Below are 18,705 nucleotides of genomic sequence, written 5' to 3' on the forward strand. Positions count from 1 at the left end.
CCTCTGCCGTACACACTTTCATAATCAGGTGTCTTAGACATCACGATGGGTGAACAAGAATTACCAAGGTATTAATCTTATATAATTACAATATCCATTATCATATGACAAACCGGTACCCAAGAGTCAACTGGTGCTAGCACCGAGAATACAGGGGTGCTAGGGTACTTCAGGTACTTAGATATATCCATTTTATGGAGGTACCTAAGTATACTGCCTCCTTCCCATTACTACGAAATACCTACTACATACTGCGTACAATACGCTACATGTACAGCTATATACCTAGACAAGGCCCCCACCTGATCTAATCGTCTCTCCACTTCGAACTTTACAGCAATCGACGACGCGAGAATCAACCTTGATAACTTACTAAATTCAACTTCCGAATTTTCTTGTCTAATTCTTGTTCAAAAAAATTCCTCTCCTTTCGTTTTCCTTTATTTCTCTTGACGCCCTTTTTACGGGATTGTACATACTGGAGAGACAGTTATTAGACAGTCTTAATCCTTTCTTTTGCTTTCCAGACGGACGCGCCGAACGGCACATTTCGCTAACGTCGATCCACTCAAACTTCGACCAACGTCTGCCACTGTGTTCTCCCTTGGCAGGATACGGCAGAATACGAACGACGAAGAGGAAGTTCTCCTAATCCTTAAACTTCCCGGCAAATATCCATATCCATACCTCGCACTCCAGCATGCTGATCTCCCAGCTGTGCATGCGCAACGAAGTGACCGTTAGCCGTCGTTATGGCTGACCCTCTTCACCCCGCTACGGCTGTTTCCGGCAGCCGTGATGATGACGATCTTTCCGCGACATGTCACGAACCGGGACCTATGAAGTGTTGTTGTGGTTCTGTGGAGTGTGTCTTTCTGAGACACAATTGCTCTGTCCTCGCTAGCGTCGAGAAGGATGTCCACACGGCTGCGAGAATGGGCCAGGTACGTTTTCCTTGTTATTCCGTTCTTCCGTTATCTCGTTGGTCACCTCTGTAATGTGATCACGAAGCTGTGGCCACTGCCCAGGTGCCTAGGCATGCCGGGCTTAAGCCACCTAATGTCGCCAACAGCTCCCTCGAGTGAGGAGTCACGTCCACCTTAAGCTCACCTAGCTCTCTTTTAACCCACCAGCTTCCTATTCTTGTCTGCTCTTCCCCACTATGAGCTCTGGGGTGAATCAGCTGGATATACTATCTTGGGAATGTGTCTTTCTTTCGTTGCAATATATCGTTTCCGTCATTACTGCGCAATCTACATTCCACAACATTCTCTTAATAACAACATTTTTCATCATCATGATGGGGGTCTCTAACTCTCTAACTTTCGCGTTGCAGGCCCTGCTCGCCCGCCACGAAGCTTACATGGCCGATGCTGAGCGGGATCGCACTGAGCTTACCGCCAGGATTGAACAGTTGGAAGTCGATAACAAGGAGCTCGAGGCTAGGAATGCGAGGACGATCGAGGAGAATAGGAACCTGCTGGATCAGCTTGAGACGCTGAACACTACCGTCGTCGATTCTGAAGGCCGTATTACATCGCTCGAAGCTACTTTGCTCTCCTCACAACAGGCAGTCCGGCGCCTAGAAGGAGAAACGGCGCGTGCTGCCGCGCTAGAACGTCAGCTTGCGGCTTTAGAGCAAGAGCAGGCGGAGCTGCAAAGTTGCCTGAGCATGTCTCGGGAAGAGGCTCGATCTGCTGTATCAAGATGGAAGCGAGCTGAACGAGGTATTAATGATTTGCAGGAGCAACTAGAACGGATGGAGAAGGAAGCGAAGGAAGAAAGAGAATACCATGTCGAAGTGATGGGGCGCATAGAGAGACAGCGTGAAATGGAGAAGGAGTTGAACACTGCCGCCGGTCGACTAAAGGGGGCGGCCGCAGCCAAATCAATGGATCGTGGCCCCGGTATCGGGAGCAACGCGGTGTCGCATTTCGTCCGCGATCTTCTACAGGATAACGCTAATCTTCAATATGGTATCGCCGAACTGCGGGAGATGTTGATGAATTCCAATGATGAGATCCAGGCCCTACAGAACCAACTCATGTACCACCAGCCGTTGGGAGACGACCAGAACAGTGCTACCTCGACGCTGAGGGAGGAGCTCGAGTCCGAAAAACCCCAATCCGATGAGAAGAAGACACCTAAAACTCCCAAAGAGCTCCACATCCACCATCATTACCATTTGCCGAAATCGAAGCAAGAAGCAAAGAAGTCACGGAAGAAACGGCAATCACTCACACCTGGAACATTCACGCCGCCTGGAAATTTTGTGCCGAGTACACCTCCTAGCGAGCTGATACGGCATCAGTTCGGATCGCATGCGCATAGAGATTCTTTGCTATCTAATTACTGGTCTGCGTCTGATTTTACGCCCTCCTCGGTTCCTAGTTCACCTCGGTCAAATCGTCGGAATTCCCTATTTGATCATCCAATGGAATCTTTCCCCTGCTCGCCTACAACTAGTCTCGACCCAACGTCACCTACGTGGCATGCTAGTCATCAGAAGCAGCTTTCGAATATATCGTCTCGAGGTTTTCAACCATCAACAAACCCGGTCTTCATACAACCTACTCTCACGCACAGCCACGCGATTATCGAAGAATCTGATGACGAAGATAGTCCACCAGACCTAACTTCAGCGACAGACGAATCCTTCGCAGACGAGACGGCGTCCTTGAAAGATCAGGATGCGGCTAATGGGGATTTGTCGCTTGCTGGCGACACAGACAGTCATCGGATGCCGCTAGTTCGATTGCGCAGACCAGCGTCACACGAATCAGTAATATCGTTAACAGGGGGGCTTGACATTCACACGCTAAAATCTCGGCCTAGTCAGCTTACCATTGGCCAAATAGGTTCTACCTCTTCCGTCACGGGCAGTAGCATTGTCACAGCGCGGCCTATACTGTCCCGCGATAACGCGAAACGAAGCAGCGTAATGCTACGAGAGAGCTATGGGTCATCACCAGTGGAGAGTCTAAATTCTATTTCAGACTCGTCCATGCGAGGCCTTGGACCGTCGAAACTTGGTAGATGGGCCGGCTGGCGGCCTTGGGGTGGAGGAGCAAACTCCAACGCAGGCACTACATCGAGCAAGACTATTAAAGAGAGGAATAGTCAACAGTCACTTGGGCGCCCTCCGGGTATCAACCAGCCTGGTGCAATACCTGGTTTTTCAGAATATGTAGCTGCGGCGCAACGGAGAATACCGCCAGCCAAGATCCAGCCGGACAGTGTAGATCGCGACGCTCTGAGAGAAGGTCTTGGCGAAGGCGAGACTAGCATATAAGCGTTAGGTTGCCCTTCAGCCCCAACATAGTCACAGGATGATCGGAGCATACATGGGCTACGATAAACATTCCTATCTTCTTTTTTGTTTAACTATTGTACAGTACAACACTTGCCTGCTCCAGGATTTGGGATTGCGGAGCACTGGTTTTCGACCTTGATGGAACGCACATGGTTCGTGCGTGGCAGAAGAGGCATTATACAGAGCAACTTGCTGTTGGAACAACCCAGACAACGCGGGGAAACCGGTTAGTCAATATACCCCATAATAGGAAGTCGCCAGCAAAGAAGCACAGGACGGAGAACGCGGATATGATACCCTCCAAGACAGCTAGTCTACTTGCTAGCTCTTGATATTTATTTCTTTCCTTTGTTCATATTACTTGATATTGGGATTGCCTGTTACCAAATATTGGTAGATGTCATGCGGCCGTAGTCCTACACTATTGATATACTGTACAAGATGTGGGACACTTATCAATAATAGGATAGGCAGCCTAGGTACAATATATATGCAAGCATACATACCTACATACATACATACATAGAAGAGAATGTAAAAGTAGAATATTTTTATTTCATGTATGGTCGACCGTACGACCGTTGCTCGTCTTTACTTTGCATATCCGCAACTTTGGGTTGGCAGCGCAGTATATCGAAGGCTATGACGCAAAGCTCTACGGGACTGCTTAAAATTAGATCAACCGTGACGCGTGCCGTAGCATCTGGATAATGTAATTGGCTGGTAACTACCAAGCCTTGTCCGGCATGAAGGCCCCCTTGACCAGTCCATCCCAAAATGAGAGAACGGATAAGAGACAACACCCGATCCGGCTCATTAGAATCATTTTGCCATTTTCATTTTTTTTTACCTTCGGGAGCAAAGAGAGCTATAGCTACGTAAATATATAGTGCTTAGGTAACCTAGGTATCTCGAACATGAGCCAGAGCGCAGTCTTCCCATCCGTGCCGAATATAACATGCTCAAGCGCATACCTACTAGTAATGATTAAACGAGACAACTCCAGACCTCTATATAATGTAGGGCAGATAAAATACATATGGAATAGTCAAATGAAAGATGATCACTCCTGCCCGCCCTTTACTCTTTAGCCTGTCCTCCGTACGTAGGGACCTGTAAAGTTTGATTTGGAGACGCAGGGGATGATAAGGATATTTAGTCACTGTGAATTTATGTTAGTTGGATATTCCCCGCCAACTCAATGAGGGGAAACGCATGTTTGAACGTACTAGATTTCCTTGGGCGCCAGCAAGTCAGCCTGGTATAGCCAGTGGTTATCCTTCTCCTCAGCTTCAAGCCAGTCGTACGGGAATTGAACAAGGGTCCCCTGGATCATACCACACAACTCATCAGCCTCCTCACGGCCGAGAAGCTCGTACGGAAAGACAGGTCCGCGTCGACTACCCTTAGTAGTGGCTCGTCGGCGACGTCTCGTCGAGTTATGATTGTAGGGATTGGTCGTGGTTCCGGATTCTGGTGCTGATTTCTCACATGACGAGAAAGTTGCCCTCCGGTCTCGTTTTTCACTCTGAGGATCCAAATGCGCCGTGTCGACTTGGCCATCGTACGCCGGAAACGGAGTATCTCCGGCAGGCTGTACAGGCGATGGTGGTTCGACGGAATTCTTTGTACGAACCTTCTCTGTCTCGATGCCGAGGTCAGGCCTCGCGTCCTCTGACGCATGGCCGCCTTCGGACATTGGAACCTTTTCATTCAGGGCACCCGTGCTTCCGTTAGATATCACAACCTTTGGATTGCCTTCATTGCGCTGGTCAACGCGAAGCTTCTCAGAAACTTCAGGAGCTCCTTGTGCCGCAGCGGGCGCTGCGATGCCTGCTGCCACTCCACCAAGATGGCTCATTTGAGGGCTGATTTCAGACTCGTCATTCCTAGAACCTGCCATACTCTCTTTGAATCGACGCGCATAGTCCTCAAATTCGTTGTATTCCTTCCATGTGGTTACATCACTGTCGGGCATACATCTAAAAACTCGGCGGTACAACTTCGTGTTATTCGACGCAACTCTTGTCCAGATATCATCCCAAAATGCAGGGTTAACTGGATCGCGCATACAGTCCTTGTCGACTCGAGTAGGGACGATATCTGCGACTAGGGGGTTCAGCGGCTCATTCGTAGGCTTCCCGGACTCGTCTAGGCGCATTGGGGGGCCCCCTATATCGGTATCGTCCAGCACTGGTAATGGTGGAAGTTGTCCGTGGTGTGGTAGCTGGGATCTAGGTGATGGGTCTAGCTGGGCCGGGGGAAGCTCTTCATTGCCCTTACCAAGATCACGTTGAGACGAACCTTTAGAAGAGCCGTCGGGATGCGGTTCGCCGGATTTGGTACCAAGCCTATGATTAGAGGGGCCAGCCCTGTGGAGAAGGACTTCGTGTCCATTTATGACAGCGGAATCATTACCCTGATCAATCCCCTTGGCTTGCGCTGCTTTCCAGTGGTCCGGGCCGTAGCCCTCAACATCCCTATCATGTTTCTCGTTCCCATGTACTCGAAGATCACGTTCTGGTGACCTGTTTCTCGAACTTGACGAGGATGACGACGAGGATGAAGAAGAAGACGGGCGATCACGTTCTTCAATGGCAACATCATGGTTAAAGCTTGTCGCTCGGTGAAATGCGCTCGGACCTGCATGCGCCAATTCCTCCGCAGGCGGACTCTCATCATCGTCCCCATACATTTGACCCATCTCAGCTTCAAAACGTGCTTCCGCACTGAGCTCCGCTTGTCTCTCCTCTTCTGTTATTTCATCTACGTCTAATCCGAGATGCTCCCTCATCAATCTCATGCGAAGAGTGTGAGCAAATCGACCGACTCGGTAAGTCTCACCTGCCATCGTCGACCACATCATATCGGTATCTCGAACGATGGCGGCGACTTCCGAGTCCCGGTTGCCTAACATTGACCGTTCGTTGATATTAGCCGATCCTATCAGAACAACCCGATCATCGACGATGATAGTTTTAGCATGAATATATAGTTGCTCCGTCACAAGCTGGTTATGGGCGCCGATTCGGCCCCACTGCCTCAAACTGAAGAATGAGATATAATCTTCCGGTTCAATACCTACTGCTTGTAAACGGCCAAAGATCGAATTCGGCCCCCTGCAGATGCTTCGGTACTGAAATTGCATAATTAAACGTACGCTGCTCCCCTCAGCTTGGTCCACTGTGTTCTGGAAGCCAGGCATCAGAGGAATGAGAATGCAACACCGCCACTCCTCGTCTTTCTCATGGGCTCTAATAATACGCTCGACGAGAGCGTCGCCGATTCGATTTACCACTCTTGTGTTCAGTGTCTCGGTGCTCGTGATGAAGAACTGGTTTTCCATGTAAACGAAATGCTCAGATTCTTCGATAAGCTTCACGTATGCCGACTGGATACTATGCTCTCTCAAGTCTTTTGGGTATCCCAGGGACCAATCACCTGCCGAACGCAGGATCTGGACTTCACACGTCCCAGAAAGACCGAGAGCCTCGAGATCTACCGGATTGGCATCGGGGGGAGGAAGCAAGAAAGGTGTCGGCCGAGTGGGCTTCCTTTCACGTCGTAAGTAATTCCATCGCTGCACAAAATGACGGGTAAGATCGCGCGCTGGCTGGCCAACAACTTGCATGGCAATATCATGCCAAGGCATCCTCGGGACCTTGCTCCGATCGTACATCTCCTCGTAGGGCTCATTGAGCTTGAAGAAATCTAGGACACGCGGGTTCGAGTAGTCCTTGCCCGGGAAAAGTTGACAGTGCTCTGCATCACGGGGACGGTCCCCATCCGGCTCCATACCTGTTGGTCGATCGTCCGTGATTGGGTGTTGCGGGTTATCCCAACGGCCAAAACAGAGGTCAATGCCACCAAGGAAGGCCACATCGTGGTCGACGATGCAGACTTTTTCGTGGTGTGCGTAGAAAAACTGGTTCTTCTTCAATTGATTTGGCGACCTCAAGACCAGAATGTTATCGTGAAGATTAAGAAGTGAGAACTTCGTGTACTCCGAGTCTATCGGAATGGCTTGTTCCACATTTCGATATATGATGATGAAAACTTTAACACCTTCTTTGGCCTTCCTCTGAAGCAGACGATCCAGCCGCCACTTCTGACTGATGCAGGCTGGTCGCCGCATATATAGCTCAGGGCTTAGCCACCAGTCGTGGATGTAGATGACATCCTGCGCCATGCTTATGGCACGAGAGACGTTCCACATGTAATCTCGCCCATCGACTAACCATTGGGCAAATGCTGCTTTTCGTACAGGAGCGAAGCTATCAAATCTGTGGTGCTCATGCCATTGGGTCTGCTTCAGCATGTCGACGACGGACTCTTCGAACTGGCGTAGCACAGTCTGGTTACGGGAGAATAGCTTGATCTTCCGATCTGCGGAGTATAGCTTCAGGGTGTGGTGTTTCCCACGAGACTCGTCGTCGGTGAGATGGTTATCATCATTGTCGCCGCCCTTTTCTCCCTCGACCTTCAATTTCGCACCAAATCTTTTAAGGGTATTTTTCTTGGATACGACACGGAACAAAGGGTCCACAAGGTAGACATCGTATATATTCATAGTTGCCGGCGACTCGACGACAGCGATATAATTCTGTCTGACAAGAAACCACTTGCGACTGTGCCGCGCTATGACTTTTTGCGGACTAAGCACTCGTCTGAAGTCAATGCCTTTCGTTGACTGAATATGCAAATAGCATTCCTTTCCATGAAAGCTGCCCTCGGCGGCCAGTCGCACACCTAGAGCAGAGAGTTCCAGGAACTTACAGAGACGATTGCTGTCAGCACGAAACATCAGCCAATGCACCATCTCTTGTAGATACTTTTCTAGGGTTTTCCTCTGTCTCTCGATGTATTTCTTCTTCAGAGCAGCAGAATTCTGGACACTAGCCAGTGACGTTTCACCATTATCTCCGAGGCCCGAAGATTGTCGTCGTGGCAAAAATGTGTTGATGCGCGATTTCTTCCTATGGGCGTTCGGGCGTCTATCATTATCGCTAGCCGTGCCTTCGGCAGCAGTCCCTTCTCCGGCGGTACCTTCAGCAACCGTCTCGTCAGCTCTGGTCCCCGGTGGCTTTTCTTCTTCATCGGACTCCTCTAAGTTTTGGTAAGTTCGCAGATAAGGGAATGCCTTTCGCGGGAACCGAGGCTGCTTTGGACGGTTCTTCTGGTTTGTAGTAGTTTGAAGCGTGATGTCGTTCTTCAAAGACAACCTGTACTTCCAATGGATATTCCAAATCTCTCTGACGCTACGGGTGACGGTCCACCTCATCCGGCTCAATCCACTACCGTATTCCAAAGCGATCGTAAATATCGTATGTCTTTCGCTCGTGCTATCTTCCGGGCGGCTATCGACAACCCGTAAATTTAGCTGTTCCAGAAGAACAGGTATACGTTTGTTCCCATGTTCGTCTCTCTGCAACATACTGGCAAGGATGACAACAGCCGGCGTCACAGCTCGTAGTTCCGCCATGAGCTCAGCGGATTTGTAAAAGTCAAATTGGTCTGTCCTTCTTTTCCCTAACATTCGCAGCGTATGCTTTACCTGCTTCCACCTCTGCACGCCAAACGTTGCAGCCCGATCGGCACCCAAGAACGGCCGCCTCGGTGTAGTCAGCCAGTCACCGCCGTCGGACGTCCCACCCGCGCCAAACATCTCAGAGATGCGGCGCCGGTGGCCAGGGGTACGAGGTTGGACATTCTCGACATCTTCAGCCGAGGGATTCCCAGGCCGTGGAGAACCAATCCACGAGCTGCCACGCGTCCACGCAGGCCTTCGACCAGTCAAGTGGTCGCGACCTTCTCCCTCCGACATACCACCACGATGCTCGGCAGGTTCAGGCATTGTCGAACGCCTGACCATCGTGTTTAAGCGGCTTGGTCTCGGAGAGTCCAGATCATCGGGGAGGCGGGGAGAGTTCGGGGCAGTGAACATTTCTAACTGCTTAAGGCGACGTCGCATCCTCCTCCTTTTACTCTTGGGCGCGTCTCTATCATGACTTTCATCAGCACTTGCCTCCACATCGGCATCACTCCCCTCCTCTTCATCTAGGGTATCAGGGACGCGGTAGGATCTGCCTACGACGGGCGAGGCGTTAGCTGAGTGGGATGTCTGTTCAGAAGCGCCTGGAGACTTGGGTGGCTGTATGGCACCCGAGCTACCCAGGGTTGATCTCAGCTTCGAAATCCATCGCTCACCACGAGACCTATTCCTTGGATCCCCTTCATCCCATGAACCATGTCTGACATGTTGTCGAGGAGGATCGACTAAAACATCGGCGCGAGCAAATTGCACACTACGGCGCCCAGGAGAGGTCGGTTCTTCTTGTGCAGTAGCATCTCCTTCCGATCCTTGGAGCTCGGAATTTCTCAGGGGAGATGGAGATCGCAAAGCTGCCGGCTGGCTCAAAAATGAAGATGAGATGGCACTAAGGGGGGAGGCATTATCATGCGGCCGTCCTCCATTCAGATAGTCTGTTGGTTGCTCGGAGTTTGACCTTGCAGAAGAGGGAGAATGGGACGTTGTAGCATCGGGAGGTGGCAGGGGTTCGTTCGAAGCAGGAGATGGGGAGGATGGCGGATGGAGACGTGTATGCGGGAGAGAGGAAGTTCGAGGGTTCCATGTCGTAGAAGAGACCGAATCGTCGTGTTCCAGAGTAGACATATTCCTTGTTAGGTCGGCAGTCTGGTTTTGGAGGACGTGGTATTTGTATTTGTATTGCAGCTTAAGTTCGGTCTAGGTCTACCGATTCGACCGGAAGATCCAAGACGTCCCTGCAATCCGACGATATTCTCTCACTTACATAACATTGCCATTCTCTCCAGGTAAGACGCACCAAGGAAGACAAGGTAGGTAAGTGTTTTAGAGTCTCAATTGTATGTATGTAAGGTTGAAGAGTTTGAACGTCGTAAGATAAAAGGGAGTCGGATACTGGTTAATAATTGCAATAATTAAAGTCAGTCGCGGTTCCCTAGAAGATCTGCTGAGGAAGTAAAGAGCTAACGTTGTTGAGGGACCAATTAGACTAGTTCCCGGTGAACAAGGGCCTACCTAGGTACCCACGTGCATTATCGATAGACGCTATCTTGGTTTAGTTCAAATGTTAATAGAGCCTAGGTGCAACGTACGCAATTTAGAAGTGAGACGTCATTACAAACGAACCCATGGGTCTGACTGCCGTGTAAATTTAGGAAATTTAACCCTCTCTGCCCTTTCTATCCTGTTAATTACTACCTACCTCTTACTATTATTTTTTTTTATCTCGCTTGCAAGAACTTCACATTTTACATTTACATATGATGACAAATACCCCACTAGTACTGCCATTACAAGTCACTTCCCAATACTTGATCCAACAGGTCACGAACCTTTGCACTCTCCCATTGGGCCCTCCTTGTTGGTCCTGTACAGTCGCTTTATGTCAGCCAAGCAAGCACAATATGGATGTACACCGGTAACATCATTGATGCCTGCGAATGGTGAATCCAGAATCTGTGTGCCACCGAGACGAGCAACATGTACATTGGTGTTACATAGTTTTTGGTGCCTCATATGACTCCTTTAGTTATTAGAAAAAGGTATTGTTCCCATCGTGGTCCTACGGTGTCACTCCTCGTTGGAAGGATGTTTCTTCCCAAGGCGACCACCCCAAAGAACCATTGGCAGCTTTAGCTTAGAAGATACGTTATTGGCCTTACAGCCCGGCAGCATAGTAGTATACACGTTGGGATTGGTGGTTGAGGAAATGCCGTCGCGTTTGTTTTTACTTAGAATCATAGGGTGACGGTGTCGACGGTTCTAGATTTAATGTGCGACTGTCGTATCCATGGCAGTAATCAATGAACCACGTCTCAATGATCTTCTTTCTCTTCACAACATAACCATGACGATGATGAAGCGGAAATATCTTGGCTCATTCCAGGCACAAGTTCAAGCAGTAGTCAGACTTCATAATGCAGAGAGCTTCGCAAAGCAATGTGTCGAAAATATTTAGGTGGTTGGTTTAGAAGGAACGTTGAAAAACGTCAAGAAGGTTGAAACACGGTATCACGTCGTTTGACAGTTTTTGAGTATCGCTTTTGACGATAGCATGCGGAGCGAAACATCTCCTCGTGGGAGAGTATCATTGCCAACAATAAGACCCTTCTTCAAAGACTATGCAGTAATGTTCCATGTCACACACATTTAGCTTGAACTTCAACTTATCGTTAGACAAGCTTGTGAAAGTTGATATTGTGAGGTACTGTCACGAGGCGGAACCAAGAGGCCAGGGAAGAACGACGTTGTTGCGCGAAGGGCTCTAACTAATCCCTTCCTGGGGGTGCGGTATACGGTGACTATCAGCTCTCACGGAGGAGGCTTCCGACAGGTACTAACTATCTTGATACCTAGAGGTTGTATATTAAACACAAGTAGTTTCGGGATCCTAAACAATGAGACATCTTGTAAAAAGGCATGATAATATATTATAATTTACGAGTGGTAATCAAGTGTCCAGTTGCAAAATATCGTGGTAATATCGTATATTTAATATGTGACATATCTTTACGTTATACAGTTACTAATATCCATTATTTCACTAGTCCTTAAGCCTCAAGTGGTTTCATGCAAGTAAGCCGCCACGATAAATTATACGGTGTTTAGATATAGCATCTATTATACAACTATCATCTACTTCATTACAAGTTTTAACGACGGAAATATTCCCTCCTTGAGGACCAATGTTTTCGAACCATATCTGCCCCCCTCTTACTTCCCCTTGGTAACAAAATGGCTAATGGTTGAGCTTCCAACGCTACTCTCTCTTCAACGACCCGACCGGAAGGTTGAAAGGAGTTATACCATCGCCCCATAAACCCGCAGTGCCTGCCCAATCTTCTCTGGCGTTAGCATTATCTGTTCCTCTTCGCGGCAAGCATGAATAGCGAAGCGTCACTGGAAGTAGTACTTACAAGCCAAAGCCGCTGTAACAAACCCAGTCGCGCTAGCAGCCTTTAGGCACGCTTCTTGATCTAACATGTATCCGACAGCCAAGAGTATCAAGGTAAAGTCGACGAAGATGAGAGCTCCAAACAATGCCCACGAGCTTCGGACGGTGGCCACGGTAAATATCATACTAATGATAAACCAAGCCCAAACAAACATGGCTATAGCTTGGTCAAACTCGGCTAAGAGTTTGCCTGTGCTAGGATCAGAGTAGGCCGCCATAATGCCGCTCCCGGGGAGGAAAATCAGGGCGTAGGCAAGGTTGAAGGCAGCGTATGAAGTAAACAAGGTAGCTCCCAGCTGGAGAGGGGAATATCAGTACCACATCACACGATATACAAGAGAGCTCTAGTGGCTTGTTGACATACGGTATTTCCGGCGACGAACTCCATGATTCCAGCAATAAACTGGGCGGCCCCCCCGAAGAATACCAAATTGGGGAGTATGATATTAGGTACTTTCAAACCACGTGGTTCAAGACCGAGGAGAGAAATCATCCAAATACTCGTGGCGAAGGAAAGAAGTCCTAGTGGTGCCGGGTTGGCAAAGGCTCGAGGCACATAAGGCATACTAATCTGCTCGCGGGGCGAGATGGTCGCCTGCTTCTCTATGTCGGTCACCCTGCCGTCCGAGATCGACATTGTGAAAGGGGTCGAGATGATGTCTGAGGTACGAATGCAACGAAGAGTAGTTATGCGTCTGCAGCCTCAATGCGGACCAAGGTCAAGCTCTACCACCACCTGCAAGTGCTCTGTTGCTGACAGCGAGGAATATTAGGAACAGGTTGCTCAACGAGATAGAAACTGGAATGCAAGTAATAGGAGAAGCGGAGGTAGATGGATTCGAGAAGGGTAGCATCACTGGCTTATCATTGAATTAAAGACATACTGACACCAGCTAACACTTCATATAATATATCTGACGAGAGCGGCTGTTTTCAGCTAGTTGTTCACTAGGGGGTAGGTATGATAAACCCAGCTCTGTTCGACTGGGAAAGAGTCTAGACCTGGAAGACAGGTATTCCAGTTGCTACCGACTTCCCAAGTCCTCCAGGGTCCAAGCGAGTCTTCCACGGGAACGAATCCTACAAAACTACCTACGCAAGTTGTACTGTCCTAATATCAGGTTTTAGATACGAGGAAGAAGATTTAGTAATTATTTCCCTCTAGTTTTTCTCAGATAAAGTAATATGTCCACTCGAATCTAGAGTAATGGTTTCTCGTAACGTCCCTGGTCCACCGTATGTTTGAGGGCAGATACAACTCTTTTGCGCATTATAGTATATAATAGCCCTCAACTTCCTCGCTTACATCCGCCAGAAGACCTGTGAAAGTTTCTGGAGCCAGATATTATACACGCCACGGACAGAGGTGAAAGAACCGGGTAGTTACTTGAAAAGGATGACCAGGTGTAGAATGTTGGTAAGCACCTTGTTTAGGACCATGTTTTCGCGTGCTCGGAAAGGATAGGGGACATCAATTCGTTCTTTATTTAAGGTTAACTCCCATGCTTCATTGACTTTCTGACTTGCATTTTGATGATTCTTGGCATGTCACGCATCCGTCTCCACGAATCTCATCATTCGTTTTCGCGATGTCGTTGCCGGGGAAGGATGTCCGGAAGGATCTTCCCCCAACCCCCACGGAAATCTGATTTCCAGATACGGCCACAGACCCCTGTTTATTCATCGTACAAATTCTTGTGCCGTAGTAATCCCTACGTCCTGTATTACCTTCTTATTAACTCCGTGAATCTAAATGAGGCCTGGGGCGAAAAGGGATTGTGAGAACGATGAAGGCTTAGGTGAGAATCCTAAATCCTATTAATTATCATTACTGTACTGGTATATACTAGGTACGCAGGTACGTAGGTACTCACCAGGCGCCTAGGTAATCATCATATAGGTACTCAAAACTAGATACGTAGTAAATAGTTAAACTACAGACGTATATAGTAGTCGTACCTAGTCTATACTAGGGACGTTATATAACAGTTCTTAATTAGAGGGTCCTCGACTGCCGTTAGTTCGTAGCTAAAGGGATACAACATAACATATCTCACGTAGAATCCTAGATCCGCTACGGGGAGCCCACATTTCCCAAGGGAGGAGCCGTAAAAAGCTATGTCTCAAAAGGCAAAGAGGGAGTGCCCCCTGGTCTGCCTGTGGAGATTTGTTCGGGGAATACCCTGATACCTAGGTGGGTACGGAGATCAACAACGCTCAGCCCTCATCCCGCTGCATATCATGTCCCTAGCTGGGTTTCTTCCCGTTGCCGCTGATGTATTGTGCCTCCACAGCCATGACATTTTGTTAGAGCCCGTGCTCTGTGTATCTCCCTTCCACTACCTCGGTTGATCGATAGTAAGATTCTTAAATCTTTATCTAGGTTACCCGGATGAGTTATCCACGCCTTATAAATTTCTTCGATTTTACACATATACCCTACAGTAACCGTTTAATCGGTTACGTTTGGAATGTGCCTTTGTTTGCCGCCTTATGTGTGTCACATCCGGACTCGAGACGAACTGTAGTGTATGGAATTGCCTGGGATGGGGACCCTTCTCTCTTTTTTTCCCCCGAAGTAAGCATGAAGCCCGGGATTCCTCTGAGGTAATCGAAAATTTCGTGGTGATAGGAATAATCACGCATGTACGATCCTTTTCAGGTCTTTCGAGATCTGCATAGAACAATGGTACGTAATAAAAGCACTGCAGCCAGTGGCTGCCAGTGTCGATTCAACGTCTGCTTGGCCGCAGCGATCCGACAGCGCAGTGTAACGCATCGAGAAGGAGCTTAACGCAACCCTAGGATTATTTTCCATGTGCACGACAAAAGGATTGCCGTAGGAGGCAATCTTACGGTCGTCCCAATGACCGCGGTCCACCCCCTTCTACCCCTTCTGTGTTCGCAGCTCCAAGCACAAGGGTAAGCCCACCATCAGTCAACCAGTGTGGCGAGCATGATTTCTATGCCCGGCGCCCTTGAAATTTCCATCGCAATTGCGGGCATGGTGTTTCACTCCTTACCGGCTTCGTCTCCACCAGGCCGATACTTCAAACTGCCTACAGCGTAGGCCAGCCGCGCGTCGGTTCGGATTATATCATATTGAGATCGAATCTTCTGCTGAAATAGAATTCCTTTCTTGAATATCGTCTCTGGTTCAGTCGACACATCAGGAAGTTTAACCCCCGCGAGGCCACTGGGCCTAAGCACACAAAAAAAGAACAGCATGTCGGTCCTCGACAGCACGCACGCGCAGAGGCTCACCACCGGGATTGTGGTAACATGCCTTGCGCTGTCGATCATTTCTTTCGGACTTCGAATCTATGCGAGGCGAAAGTCGGCGGCAAACCTGTGGTGGGATGACTATTGGATGTCATTGCCCATGCTCATATGTATAGTTATGAGCACGAGTGACTTCGTCGGGCTCGTGTACGGTTCAGGCCAGCACCAAGCAGATTTGGACGAGCAGACCGTGCAAAGTTTCATGAAGGTGGGAAGGCATCTCGGCTCGTCCTTTCGACGCGCCTAAGACGAGGATCTGCTAACAGCTCGAACGAAATAGAACCTGTACCTCTACGAGATATTCTGGTCGATCGGCGTCTTCAGCGTGAAGGTCGGCATTCTGATGTTCTACTGGAGAGTCTTCCACACGAAAGCGTTTCGCGTATCGGCGATCGCAGTTGGGACGTTCTCCCTCATGATTTTTCTCATCAACTTCTTCACCTTTATTTTCCAGTGCACCCCAATCGAAAGCTTCTGGACAGGGAACCTGGAAGACTGCATCGACCGCAACGCATTCTACCTAGCGTCTGCTATAATCAACGTTGCCGGTGATATTGCCGTGCTGACCCTACCATTACCTGTTGTTTGGCGTCTACATACCTCCAGGAGCAAGAAGTGGTCACTGAGCTTTCTATTCCTTCTTGGCGCTTTGTAAGTTTAATGTATCCCGTGTCTACCATGGTTTTACCCTTCGGCTAAACGTACCGGTCAAGTGTATGCATAGCAAGCATCTTTCGTATTGTTGGAGTGTACGAAATCGATCCCGCCGACTTTACTTTTAGCAACCTTGCCGGAGGTCTTTGGAGTACCGTGGAGGTTGAAATAGGATTTATATGTGCGAATCTTCCAGCTATCCGGCCCATCATCTTTAAGTGGTTCGGACTTGGCAGCTCGGCACCTGGATACGCGTCTGGCAGCGCCGGTCCGAGACAATACGGCATCTCCAGCAAGGGAGCAACCAGATCTGGTCATGTCATTCTTCGAAGCAGAAATCAAGAGTCGGACGTGCTAGATTCGGACACGGAAGCGCTCACGAATACGAGAGCGACAACCGGCGACGCTCAAGGCCAAGCCTTTGGCCTTTCTGAGATCGTCGTTAAAACGGATATTGGCGTCTCGATAGACTCTAAGCAGTCTCAACCCCACGATAAAGAACCAAATCACTTTGTTCGGATAACAGCACCGCGTTCAGGGACGGTTGATTTACCGGGCGCCGGAAAGGATTATTATAACTAGGGTTAAATTTACGGAATACATACTATCATGATACACCATATGTTCTATCTTTGTACATATATAATTTAATAATGTCAAGTATATGTCAACGAACATCTCGAGTTGCTCATCATTAAACGTGTAAGTGTACATAGGCCATGTCCCTATGGGTTGATATTTGTATGGTATTGGTAGGGAGATGGCTCGAAACAACGATTGGAGTCGTTCGTCGTCAACATTGACGAGAAGGTCGGTGCGGCCTTGCCCTCGACAGCCTGTCACTAACGCGCATGTATTTCTCGGAAGCGACCGAATCATGAACCAAGCACGTACCTACCTACGTCTATTCTCTGATCGCCCACCCCTTGCAGAAACAAAAATCAAGTTGTCTGTGCTTTTACGATCTTGACGATTGCCGCTGACGATTTCAGATATGAATACGGAGTAATCAAAAGCAAAACATTTTTCACTAGGGTGCCTGGAAGGATTATTTGCATGATCAACATCCCGGTGAGATTATCGTACCTAGATATTCTCGATACACAGTGCGCTACAAGTTACGTACGGTTATAAGCAGATGAAGCTATGGTATGAGCTTACATGGTACTCGAAGCAGAATTATGTACGTTTTAGCGTTTGAACATTTTTCGCGAAGATCGAAGGATCGAGATGAAAGAGGCTTTAATCTAGAAGTGAAGAGATATGCAAGTTGAACTTCTTATGCAACTTACCTAGAGATATCATGTATGAATGGATCCTCGGTCACGTAAATCCAGGTGAACTAATGGTACCGAGGCATACCATTGCAACCTCTTTGTTTAAGCATCGCACAGGGAACCAGTAGACTCGCATCGGTTATCATTCCATACGCATCTCCTGGCGTGTTTTAGTCTAGCTAGGCTGGCTGAAGAATGGTTCCACTACGGTAGCATTACCGGTGAAAGGCCCCTGTTTATATGCAGCTATTGACCATGGCGACAGATGGCCCCCCCGGTAAAGCCCAACCAGTTGACCGTTCATAAAAATCTTTATCCAGTTCAGACAGTCTAACAATGATCGGTGAAGCTTGACTGAACTACGGGTCATCCACAAGTGTTCCACAATCTACTAGGATGGGTAGTAGTTGTTACTCTGCCGTCTTTATGTCCTCTACAATACACGTTAAGCGTGCTATCGGTATTGCTGTGATGTTACTCTCGTCGTCTTGCCACGAGGTAGCAGCCAGACACGGCGCCAAGGAGTATTAAAAAGCCAGGGTAAGACAGGGAACCGATGACCTACCAGCCAAAAGCGAATGGAATATGACTTGCGACAAGATACAGGAAGAGAAAAGAGGAAAGGGGGGAGAATATATTGGCTCGATTAGGTAACATGTTGCCCGGCGGGCCCGACTCCCTATTCGAGGGCAGAGGGAGAGGGATTATGCCGTCGTATTTCATTTCCAGCTCGTGCACGGCGCAGCCATGCGGGTTTGCGTATGTAGTACCGATGTAGATAGGCTTGCGAAGTCTATTGAAGAGCTGATCCCGCTCCGAACGGTCATGAAGGCCTCGAGAATGTTGTGTCGCATCAACTACGCGGAATTCGGCAGCGGAGAGGCGGGACCCGTCAGTCTCACGTTAGATTTTTCTCGCTCCGTTACATCCCAAACTACACCATTAAAAACTAGTTAACTCCTTTTCCCCAAGGACGTTGAAACGTGAGAGTTTACGCTGGGGATGGGTGTCAGGTATGTGGTGTAAGTAACAACTATCCGTATGTAAGACATCCAGCTAATCGTGACCGACGACGATGTAGCAATTTCCCCAAATTAATGTCACTCTCAATGAGCAAATCCAACAGGGACACCGCGTTAGACATCAAGCTAGATTTCAACAGCTGGAAAAACTCAGCCGA

The 18,705-nt window shown here is 48.6% G+C and overlaps 4 protein-coding genes across 4 annotated transcripts; 2 read left to right on the plus strand and 2 right to left on the minus strand.

Moving 5' to 3' along the window:
- The first annotated feature begins 27 nt into the window (after positions 1-27).
- On the plus strand, positions 28-3,872 carry F4807DRAFT_435583 (uncharacterized protein). The gene is made up of 2 exons (XM_047998903.1): positions 28-944; positions 1,337-3,872. The coding sequence occupies exons 1-2, from the start codon at positions 753-755 to the stop codon at positions 3,290-3,292; spliced, it is 2,148 nt and encodes a 715-aa protein (XP_047851902.1). The 5' UTR covers positions 28-752; the 3' UTR covers positions 3,293-3,872.
- A 564-nt stretch (positions 3,873-4,436) lies between these two features.
- Positions 4,437-10,318, minus strand: F4807DRAFT_186670 (phospholipase D). The gene is made up of 2 exons (XM_047993637.1): positions 4,543-10,318; positions 4,437-4,475 (listed from the first exon to the last, which is right to left on the minus strand). The coding sequence occupies exons 1-2, from the start codon at positions 9,984-9,986 to the stop codon at positions 4,469-4,471; spliced, it is 5,451 nt and encodes a 1,816-aa protein (XP_047851903.1). The 5' UTR covers positions 9,987-10,318; the 3' UTR covers positions 4,437-4,468.
- A 1,794-nt stretch (positions 10,319-12,112) lies between these two features.
- F4807DRAFT_186737 (GPR1/FUN34/yaaH family-domain-containing protein) lies at positions 12,113-13,397 on the minus strand. Its single transcript, XM_047993639.1, has 3 exons — positions 12,677-13,397; positions 12,275-12,608; positions 12,113-12,197 (listed from the first exon to the last, which is right to left on the minus strand). Exons 1-3 carry the CDS (start codon positions 12,947-12,949, stop codon positions 12,118-12,120), a joined length of 687 nt encoding a protein of 228 aa, XP_047851904.1. The 5' UTR covers positions 12,950-13,397; the 3' UTR covers positions 12,113-12,117.
- A 1,937-nt stretch (positions 13,398-15,334) lies between these two features.
- Positions 15,335-16,929, plus strand: F4807DRAFT_186721 (uncharacterized protein). The gene is made up of 3 exons (XM_047993638.1): positions 15,335-15,802; positions 15,875-16,245; positions 16,308-16,929. The coding sequence occupies exons 1-3, from the start codon at positions 15,539-15,541 to the stop codon at positions 16,828-16,830; spliced, it is 1,158 nt and encodes a 385-aa protein (XP_047851905.1). The 5' UTR covers positions 15,335-15,538; the 3' UTR covers positions 16,831-16,929.
- Positions 16,930-18,705: the final 1,776 nt, after the last annotated feature.

This window comes from Annulohypoxylon truncatum (genome assembly GCF_022578515.1).
Source record: "Annulohypoxylon truncatum strain CBS 140777 unplaced genomic scaffold F4807scaffold_28, whole genome shotgun sequence".
Lineage (NCBI taxonomy): Eukaryota > Fungi > Ascomycota > Sordariomycetes > Xylariales > Hypoxylaceae > Annulohypoxylon > Annulohypoxylon truncatum.